Raw genomic sequence first — 11294 nt, forward strand, 5'->3', positions numbered from 1 at the left:
CACATCTGATGCTGGTGTAACTATAGAGTAACTGTAAACACATGTACGTCAGAATATCAAATCAATACTGTGTGTATTGTGATGATGAAGTAACGCAATGAGACAAAAACAAAATAAACAGTTTGCTCTGATATATGAATAGGTTTTTGTTCCTGTATCTACATTATGATGATCCTTGCCTTCACCAACCATGGAAAAACCCAGCAGTCCAACTTTATCTCATTTCCTTCCTGTCTTTAACTCTGTCATTGTCCTGCTGGGTGTTGCTTCCTGACTTGGTAGCCCCCCTGACTCTAAGTTCTCCACAACTTTAGTCAGCCAACATTATAAGATATTCTACAGCACAGCATCATGGCCTGCTTGCATTTTACTACAGTTGTGCCAGTGAAGGTAATGATAATGACTATTTTGATGTCAGTGTTTTTTTCCCCATATATTAAGACAGGATTTTGCCTGAAGCGGACTGTGGCCTGTAGGCCTTTTTGTACTGGGAGTGACTGCATCACTGTAAACCTGGACAGAGTGGATTTTCAAACAGCTGAGGAAGCATGCCGTGACAAGAACGGAGAACTAATGACATGTCGGTCCGAGACAGATGAGAGCACACTCGGCATTTTGAGTCAAGAATTGTATGGACACTTCTGGATTGGACTGCATTTACCAGCTGTCTCCTGCAGCAACCTTTCAGCTCCACTGAGAGGCTATGAGTGGACATCTGATAGTGTGCACCGCAGCTTTAGTCCACACTTCAGCCCCTGGAAAGACAGCGTTAAAGTCTGCTCTCCCCGCTGTGTGTCACTTTCCAACGATCAAAAGTGGACAGAGAGGCTGTGCTCAGACAAAACTGATGGCTTTCTGTGCAGAACAAAGCACAAAGATGCATGCCAGGCACGGGAATTATCAGATCCAAATGTGATCCGAAGCTCTAAAGGCTGTTCAAGTGCTCCTTGTCAGCATACATGCACCGATGTAATAGGAGGTTATATATGCTCTTGTTCCAGAGGATTTATACAAGACAGCAAGCAACCCGGAAAGTGCAAAATTCACTGTGCTCAACAGAAATGTCCTGCGATATATGAGGGAATTTTACCCTACTGTGCTGCTGGCTTTGTATTCAGTGAAACGTTTTGTGAGGACATTGATGAATGTGTGAACTATGGATGCGATCAGGAGTGTAAGAACACTTTTGGAAGTTTTGTGTGCTCCTGCCGGGAAGGATTTGTACTGAAAGATCAAGTCAAATGCATCAAAGCAGAGGGCAGTGAACGTTTTGTTGTCACAACTCCTATCGTCTTAGGCTTTGTTAAACCAGCCACCAATAATCATACGCTGAAGGGTTCTTCAGCGCCTGCTGGCGGTTTTCTCTGGATGTGGATTTTCGGCGTGGTGGCTGTGGTGCTGTTTATATTTGTGGTAAGGTTTTATGTTGTGAAACGTCAGAAGCGCAGAGAACAAAACTCCAATCAGCAGCCTACTGTTCCTGTGGACAATAATGAGTGTGAAATCCAGTCCAAACAATGATGAGCACCAACTCCACTCCTGAATCTAGGTAATGCATTGTAATGACATTAATACATATGAATACATAAAATGAAGGAGATCTTTTTGTTGTATAGACGTGGATGGACTATGCCACTCAGTTATTTATATTAAAGAGAAAACAACTTTTATATGTAAAAATATAGGTAATTTCAAATGTGATTTTGGATAAAGAACGTACTTATCTATAAATACAAGTTGTGTTCGGCAATTGCAGCATTAACATATAGGATTATCATTTTGTTGTTGTCCCAGGTGGAGCTGAGAGGTCGTTTTGATATGCTGCTTGGCAGTTGTAAAGTCTGTTCTCATTTCATGAGTTTAGTATAATATGTTTCAAAAGAAAGGTCTCCGAAAGATGGAAATCCTTAGGGTGCTCTTAAAATAATATACTAAATGTACTGTGTTTTCCTCAAACCGGACTCTTTCTTCACAGAGTAAACATTAATATGTGTGCATAATATGCATTTAACTGTTTGTAAAATATGAGTTTTGAAGTACCTGTCAAATGATATATATGGGACACCAGATGGTAACTTCATGTGGCATTTTGTGTTCATTTATGGTTTATGACAAGGAAATAAAATCTGAATTCATTCGTAACAAGTCACTGCTCTCACCACTCTTGTTCTTAGAGGGCCACCTACTGTTCTTTTGTAGAAATTGCTAAAAAAAAAAAAAAAAAGGCTTCTGTCACGTGGATCCTCATGTTGTTTGATTTCAATACTGGAAGACCTTTAGTGAGACAACCGGCTTTGTTCCTGGCAATACATTTCTTGTTTCCTTGGAGGACTGTCAGAAATGTCACAGGATATGCACAGGAACTATAAATTAAATTTAAATTAAATACATTTAAAAAATGTTTTTTCACCATTGACTAACTTACTGGAGTTTAAAATGTAAAATACTTTTAAATGCGTGTTCCCCATTGTCCACTGTTGAAGTCTCAAAAAAGATTGTCGGGTCTTTTGCCTGTTTGCATTATCTTCATAAACCCTAGAAATATTTTACTACCTGCTGCGTAAACCGTACCTACTTCCTGTTTTGTACAAAATTCCACCAGTTGTATGCAAATAGCGTATTAATGTATTCTGACAGTCTTGCAGCAATTGGCAGTGCTGCTAGATAAATATTAGATGGCACAACTGATTGCCGGGTGGACTATGACTTTCTTTTGCATGGTTCAACTCACTGTTCTCAGATATTCCAGTTTTACAGAGTTGTGCAAATTAAGTGTTTATTTTGCAGTTTACATCTTTTACTGAGCGTTTTCTCTCTTTATCTGATGCTCCTCAAGGTTCCTCTTCTCACAGACTGTAAGGACACACAGAACACAGACATCATCACCACTCTGGTTAGTCTGACACCCTGAACCAATCCTCCCTTTGTGCTGATGAATGTAGTCACAAGTCTGCCAGCTGAAGGCTATTGACAAAGCCATCGGGTACACTATCACAGGGTTAACTTTAGTTCTTTAAGTTTTAGTTCAATCTTGTTGCAGTTCCACACAGCTGCCACTAGATGCTACTATTGACACATATTGTACTGATAGCACTCCTCCAATAACAAAATACTTCCTATATAAATTGATTTACAGCTAGTCCCTATAGTTCCAGAAACAATAAGTACTGATATTAATATGACACCGTATGGCTACTGGGACCTAACAGAGGTTAACTTTAAGTTAAATAACCAACCACATCAACTCTGAGATAGAAAATCCCATCAGTAAACGTTGCTTTTATGTCACTGGGTCTACAGTGTTTCCTCTTCTCGCCCAGGAAAGAAGCAAAGCAGATAAGACTGCTATTAAACAGGAATCCCAGCATGTAATCAGTGAGGCAACACCAAGGCTGTAAATGAAAAAAACACCATAATAAACATGTGGACAAAGATAAGTGGTGATAGGTATCTCGTAATGGGAACAAAATAACAGCATACTAATAAAAACAATGGTTACAGATATATAAAGGCATGGTCCAAATCATTTGGAATAAGGTTCCTTCACAGTTACAAAGTATTAGAAGAGTGACACATTTGTGTTGAGTTGGCTCTGTACTCCAGCATGTTGACTTTAAATTGAAACAGTGACTATCAGGTTAAAGTACTGAGTTTAAATTCAAGGGCTTTTTAAGGCTTAGGGTCAGAACAGAAGGTCAATAATGGGTCAGATGAATAGTGAAGGAAGCAGTCTATTTCAAAGACCGAAATAAACTGAACAAATTTAATAAATTCATCATATCATGATGTCTCCCTTAATAATGATGTATCAGGCTTGTACTGCTGCCATCTTTACTGTCTACCTGTCCTGGGCCCTCTTTCCTCCAGTGCAGTCTTAAAATGCACGCTCAGGTGATTCAATTGGCCAAGATTAATACAAAAATAAGTACCAAACTAGCAATGTGACCTACCCTGCTGTGATATCATTTTTTATATGCATTAGTCATTCAGGATTTAAAAAATGATGGCATGCTAGAACATTCTGTTTATTTGCCAAGCCCTTAAAACATACAGAGCTCAATTGCATAACTATATCTTTTATAAGTCACACAAAAACAGTAAAACCATATAGACGAGCATCAGCCCTGAGAGGAGATCATTGTGGAGCTGCAGTTGTAGGTGACTATGTGACCTCATTGTGCCGTGGAGAGAGCACAACAGGAGCGTTGTGTTGATAAGACTGGGTGGTACTAACCTAACCTGGATGGCACCGGTTGTGGCTGACACAACCTCACCTCTCCCAGTCAATACATAGTTTTTTTATGAGCTTAGTCAGCCAATCATAACAGGAGGAGTAGCCTTTTTGAGAAGGAGCACAAAAAACAAAGAAAAGGGTTGGGTTGTCTTATGTAAGGCAGACACCCTCTGAGAGAACTTAGGTTTGGCTAAGTTCATGTTGCTTTTATCTTAATTTGGTTTAATACATTTTTTTTGTCACCCGTTTTGTTTCAGATATGTTTTTCATGCACTTGTGCCACTATGCACTCTGCATTTAGATAGGTGCTAACCAAAACAAGTTAAATATAATTGATGTTGTGGTAAAAAAATCGCAAATAAACGATACATTTCTGCTAACTTCATTGTTATAAGTTTGTAAAACTTTTGCATAGCCTATATGGGCCATTCTACCGAATTGGTTCAAAAAAATCGCAAATAAACGATATAGGTTGGAAAAATTTTAAAATTTTGTTTGTTTTATTCCCAAAACTTTGTCCGTATATATATTGTACCATATCTAAAGTACACATATCTAGTAAAAGAACCGTCAATTTTGATATTTTATTTTCAGACTGTGTTGGAATGATTTTCCTCTCCCAAAAATTGTCACTACCGAAACATAGTAATACACTATAGTAAAAAGGTATTATTATTAACCTGTTAAGATTGTGTTTCCTTCCCTTCTCTGAAGAGTATTTTTACAAATATTTCTTGAAGGTTTTCACAATTAAATCAATAAAAATGAGATTTGTACCAAATTTCTAAGTTTAATTTATACAATTCATCAAAATCTAAATGCAATATTTCTTTGTAAAATGCATAATACTGATCATATTGATTCCAGAGTTGATGATTCATACAGTTGAACATACATTAAACCAATCAGTATCATAACATTTTAGTTGATAACTCAATATACTTTTTTACAAAACATCCAGTGTTTCGGTTGTGACCACAGTATTTTGTTTGCAAGGTTGTATCATATTTCCTCAACCTTATTGCTTAATCTTCACTCATAACATGCCTTAGGTTGGGAATATTACAAACATAAATGTTTTGTGGTCAATAGAATAATTTTATTTTTGAAGACATAACAATTGTTCATCCAGAACCATTTAAAGTACAAACATTACTTATCAATGGAAAATTACCCAAGTGGGTTCAGTAAAAGAGAACAAGAAAACATTGACAAATAACTGATATTATGTTGTACTGTATGTTTAAGGGGGTTCAGTGTCAGACACAAATCCATTCACAAATTTAGTTTTTCATATAGTGCGATGAACACTCTTGGGCTGATCTGGACATGCCTCTGTGTGACGTTTTCTGGTGGAGGGATTAAGGTGACGACCTTGTCCACTGTGTACCAGATCTTGTCCTCTAGTCGCGGTCAATAAAAGCGGTTTCGCCCAATGTTGTGCATGACTTTGACCTCAAGGGCGCCTGCAGACAGATAACGGGTAAAATAAAAGGACATTGGGCGAGATATGATAAGTATTGCTTGTATTTGAATCTTATAAGACGATGAAATAAAGTTTGATTCAAAGGGAATGGGAATATGAGAACGGAAGATGGCCAAGTGAGAATGAATGGAAAGAGAGACTTTACCATATGTTTCGGTAGTGACTGTTTTGGTAGTGACAATTCTAGCTAACTTTGAGCATAACTAAAGAATGCTAGCAAGCGGATGGCTAGCATACACGTATTTGAAGAGGTGTACACACATAACAACATAATACTTTGCATTAAACCCCAAAAAGTTTACTTAATTGAAGAGAATATGTGTTCGGTAGTGACAATTCTTAAGGTTACATGCCGATTTTCAGACTTTGGAACACATTTATATCAAAAGTATGGGATTTAGCTACTTACCATTCAGCCATGAGGGACAGGGATGCAGTGTCACTGCCTGGTCAAAAATGCAGGGGTGTGGCTAAAAACCAGGCTCAGCCAATGGACTAAAACTCTTGAGTTTCAGTAGTAACATGAAAACTGGGGACATGATTTTTTGGGTATAGTTTTTTAATTTTAAAATTAAACCCACAATAAATCTAAATCTTACAACTTCTGTTTAAACTTAATCATAAAGATCTTTGAAATTACACCATTGAACAAAATCTAAAAATTGTTTTAAGTGTTATTTACAGAAATTGAAATTTAGATGTGAGGGTTGGGTACAGCTACTTCCCAATAGAAAGTACCCTATAAATGATGATTTTGTATATATTTAGCTTATCACTATCTAATTTAATACCTTGGGTTTAAATAGACCACAACACATTCTCAGTAAATATCTATGTCTGAATACTTAATTGTTTTGTTAAATAGTTTTTCTTGTTGGGGGACAGCACTTTGAACGAATTCGGTAGAATGGCCCATATCCTGTGTTTCATAAGCAATGTGTCCAACCTGTATGATGAAATATTGAATGATGAAATTTGAGTGGGAGGAGTGTGGTCAGCTTTTTGTGCCCTGAGTTAAACCTCACAGGCCAATCCTTCTTTTCGGCTGGCTCGCCACAAATCTTATTCAGCAGTCTTGCTTACCTCAAACATGTCCCTGACCTAAACATCTATTACATAAAGCATCTGAAGTACCTGGTTGTACGTTACTTTATAATGCACCTTAGTGTACTGTACATGATCCTGGGAGGCTATTTGAGGGTAGAAAACAGGCGCCGGGGACGCCTGTTTCGGTAAACACGGAAGTGGAGACCGTCTCCCCTTACGTCATCCAATCAGAAAGAAGGCGTTAGTTCATAGCGTAGTGTCATTGGGTTAAATGTTGTCCACGCCCTTTGTCGCCCATATACGTAGTAACAACCGGAATCTGGGCTAGCATGTGGAGAGAGTACTGTTAGACTATAAATACTACCTTTTCGTACACACAAGTAAAGCAGTCAGGCCGCTGAATACCTCATTCGTTCGCTGAGTAAGCCAAGAGAAAACAAAGCAGCAGCATGTCAGCCGACGGCGTGTTTAGGACCCGCTCTCTCGGTGTTGGCGCCGAGGGTCTGCCGGACCAGTACGCCGACGGCAAAGCAGCGAAAGTCTGGGAGCTGTACATCGGAGACACGCAGAGTAGGACGCAGGAATACAAAAGCTGGGTGATGTCTCTGCTGAAAGAGCAAGGGGTGCGGAGAGTGCTGGATGTAGCCTGCGGAACTGGGTAATGTCACGCTGAATCAGCAGTTTTACACTGGCAAGTTTGAGAGGGGCTTACATTTGAGCTACATCACACATTTGTTCAATTCAATTAAAACCCTTATATATCAGCACAAATAACGCCTTCAGTCAGCACCTGTATACATGTTCTACACTTGCACATCCCTGTCTTTAATTCGGCATTAGTTATATACATCAACTCTCCGTTATTTCAATATCATATTTCGATGGGTAGCAACTGTGTTCAAATAAGTGATGCATATGCCGAATTGAAGACCGCACCCTAGGTGTGTATGCTGTGACGTGCTGATCAAAATTGGGCTTCCATAATTACCCTCCAGGTTCCTGAATGTGTGTGTGACCACTCTGAATGTACAGACTGACCATGCAGCTCTATAGCACAGTCTCATTCTGTAAAATGTGAGTCTTGTCAAGTTTACACTGTTTATCATTTCAGTATGTATCTTTTTACTTTATTGTACTTTAGACTTGCATTAAATAGTTCAGATAATTCATCATGTAAAAGTACTAAACATGCCTATTTTGCTCAGTAATAAATAAACTGGATTCTTTTTTTATAGATAATCAAGTTAGTTTGACATTCCTGGAATTTCAACCTGCAGACCCCTTTTTTTTATTTATTCTTTTACTCTGGACACAATCCAGATTAGGCCAGAGAGCAATGAATGAAAGTGCAGCGTTGCATCAGCCACTGTGACAGTTCCTGCCTCTGGCAGCAGTCTGGAACTGGGACCAGCAGTTCCAGACTGTTGTTTAAAAGTGCCTTTATGTTTCAACTAAGAAGTTTTAATTGGCCTAAACAAAAGCCTCAAGATCTGTTGTGCAAATCTGGATACATGTTCTGCCTTTTTAAATGTACACCACATTTGAAGCACCTTCTAATCAACTTGAGGCCACTGAAAGGGAGATGTGGTGTTTGCTTTAGTGGATATTATCTGCTGCATGTCTGTGAGATGGCAGATGATGGTTCCAGTGGTTGAGAAACTGGCCCTGGGTTGCTGAAAAAGGAGTTTTGACTGGTTCCATGCAATCTGTTTACCTCTGCTGATAATGTATCTGTGCCCTGGAACATCAGCAAGGCCATTGGCTGAACTCCTGCAAGGGGACAATATACTTGAACCTGTCCATGTAGCCTTCCAATTCACCTAAATTGGCATTCATGTCTGGTAGATGCAACATTATCATTTTTTTTTCTTCATTTAACGGCATGTACAACAGTATTTTACATTAAGCAAGCATCCATGCAGTGATGTATCAGTTAAGTTAAACTTCATACCTCGCATATGTCTGCTGGGATCCGATATGGAGGAAATCAACACACAGACTTTGACCCCCGCTCTATAGTAGAAGTGTGTCTCTTTCAGCAGCACAGCCATCCGGGGCGACGTAAGCACGTTCCCAGTGGAATGAGGTTACAAATGGCCCCACTATTTTTGGCTGACTAAATGTGCCTGCGACGCAAAAGGCTCTCCAGTTGTTCTGCCATCGGATTCGGTGGCGATTTAAGCAAGAGCTAAAGAAGCTGCACGTCATGCTTTCTATTAAGGATACAATCATCTTAACCTGCAGATTACTTTCCTTGATCTGAACCATGGAGCAGTTTTTTTTTTTTTTTTTGTTTTTTTTGCGTAGTTAAAAGTGACCCAAGCTTGTAAAAAAAAAAATGTTCCTTTTAAACTAAAGAACTTGATTTAACTCGAGCTACAATTAAACAGTTGCACTCTGCATTCTTACTGTTGGTTTGCTTGGTCGCACTGCATACAGCGTTATTAAAATATAGTATATCTAATAATATATATGCTGTTGTATAATCTCTTGCAGTTGCTCAGTCGCTATTGTGCAATGAATCTTGCTCCCGAGTTGCTCTTTAACGTGGACTGTGCATCAATTTGATTCCGACGTTAGAATTATTCCGTAGCTCTTGCATATTGCTTAGCATTTACTCACAACTAGTAACTATTTGAATATAGTCGTAATAGCACAAGAGACATCAGCGTAACGAGAGTCCAGAAAGAAGTCAACAGCCTCAATTCAGAGCATGTTTTGGGTTCATGCTGTTCTGCCAGGCTTTTTAATTAAAGCACGAGGAGCAACTTACTATCAAATATCAACCATCTCTTTACTTCTGTACAACATTACAGTGTTGACATTCCTAACAAACTGCATTGCTTTTTGAAGGTGAGGAAATGTTAGTCCTGTTGTCACTTTATGTTAATATATACATTTACAACACGTACGCATTGTTGACATACAGTCAAAGCAGTTCCACATGGAGGGGTCTGAGTTGAAGGTGACAATTTCACAACATTTTCCCTCCTATTGCTTCAGGATCTTGATAAAGCCTTTCAGACGTGCACGTCTCTGGTGTGTTATGAGCAGAGCTCGCGAGGTTCCGCTGGTATTTTACACAGAACTTGTATGTAAAGAACATATGTGTTTCACTTTGTAGCGTGGACTCCATCATGTTGGTGGAGGAGGGCTTTAATATGGTGAGCGTGGATGCCAGCGACAAAATGCTCAAGTACGCGCTGAAGTCAAGATGGGAGAGAAGAAAAGAACCAGCGTTTGACCAGTGGGGTACGCCATTTTCCCCTTTTGTTGAGATAGGATTGTCATCCTTGAATTTTCGAAACACTTGAAAGTAACTCAAACCAGTGTCTTTGTGGGATGAACTGAGCATGACATTTTAGATCCTTCATTAAGTGACATCCTCTTTATGTTTCTGTCTTGCTTTGACTCTCTTGTGCTTATCCCTCTCATCCTCAGTGATTGAAGAGGCCAACTGGTTGACATTATCAGAGGATATTCAGAAACCAGGGCCCGGCTTTGATGCCGTTATCTGCCTCGGAAACTCCTTTGCTCACTTACCAGACTTTAAAGGTACGTGAGAGGTCAAGGGACAGAACCATTACTTAAGCAATACATTTGTCCAATGACCTTTTTTCACATTGTTCTTGAATCTGCTGGTTAACACTGGAAAAAACAACCTTTCTCTGGATTTTCGATCCCAGTAAAAGTTGTACGGGATTCATTGCAGACCACCTCCAACCAAACTGCTAATGATTAACCAGTGGCTGGACACTAACATAACCTCTTATTCAAACAATGTGATTTAATTGAAGATGATTCCGTTGATGGTGCATGTTCATGTTTATTGCTCTCAGGGGACCAGAGTGAGCAAAAGTTGGCACTTCAGAATATTGCCAGTATGGTCAGACCAGGTGGGATCCTCATCATCGACCACCGTAATTACGACTTCATCCTAGAGACCGGCCAGGCACCAAAAGGCAAAAATATCTACTATAAGGTACTAGACTTAATGTTTTCTTTACGGTGGTGCAGAATGACATTTAGACCCATCCAACCTTATTTCCCCCCGTATCCGAATTCCACCAGCAGCTGAAGATCACAGCTGGTGTGCTGTGAAATGACTGTTCATGATAACACCATGTACATTTTGGTTTCTGGATGTTGTCAGAACTCTCATCTTACCCGCTTAGCATTAAATATCTTTCATGATTCTGATAAAGCTTTTATAAAAGGTGCAGTGGCCCATGGCTTCGTACCTGGTAGCTGCTAACTGTGGCTTCGTCAAATTCTCCCAACAAACAGGCTGCATGCGATGGTGGGAAGCCAGAGTGGGATCAGTTCTTTGTGTTTCAAAGAAATCATGTGTCCGTCCCAAGTGGCAACCTCTGGTGTTGAAAAGTGAAGCCAAAATGGAAGTGCCCAAAAACTGTTTGGCTCCAAAAGCAAGAATCTCCATAGAGCCCCATGTACCAACTGGTACAAAAAAAACCTTTTTGTTCACCAGAGTCAATGTAGTTCATCGCTATAGTTCATTTTATTTAT

At 39.4% G+C, this 11294-nt stretch overlaps 2 protein-coding genes across 2 annotated transcripts in view; both read left to right on the forward strand.

Annotated features, from left to right (window-relative positions):
- Positions 1-346: 346 nt before the first annotated feature.
- LOC116394003 (thrombomodulin-like) lies at positions 347-2887 on the forward strand. Its single transcript, XM_031866761.1, has 2 exons — positions 347-1549; positions 2837-2887. Exon 1 carries the CDS (start codon positions 352-354, stop codon positions 1519-1521), a length of 1170 nt encoding a protein of 389 aa, XP_031722621.1. The 5' UTR covers positions 347-351; the 3' UTR covers positions 1522-1549; positions 2837-2887.
- Positions 2888-6926: 4039 nt separating this feature from the next.
- gnmt (glycine N-methyltransferase) overlaps positions 6927-11294 on the forward strand; it is an 8171-nt gene continuing 3803 nt past the window's right edge. The window contains exons 1-4 of the mRNA XM_031866762.1: positions 6927-7425; positions 9892-10019; positions 10209-10322; positions 10607-10749. Of these exons, the coding sequence (XP_031722622.1) occupies positions 7217-7425; positions 9892-10019; positions 10209-10322; positions 10607-10749 (594 nt within the window). The 5' untranslated portion in view covers positions 6927-7216. The remainder of the gene's footprint in view (positions 7426-9891; positions 10020-10208; positions 10323-10606; positions 10750-11294) is intronic.

This window comes from Anarrhichthys ocellatus, unplaced genomic scaffold (genome assembly GCF_004355925.1).
Source record: "Anarrhichthys ocellatus isolate YVR2014 unplaced genomic scaffold, GSC_Weel_1.0 scaffold36, whole genome shotgun sequence".
NCBI classification, from domain to species: Eukaryota; Metazoa; Chordata; class Actinopteri; order Perciformes; family Anarhichadidae; genus Anarrhichthys; species Anarrhichthys ocellatus.

Bases quoted from the DNA above. Each gene is read 5' to 3' on its own strand.
- LOC116394003 (XM_031866761.1), top strand. From the start codon at position 352: ATGGCCTGCTTGCATTTTACTACAGTTGTGCCAGTGAAGGTAATGATA.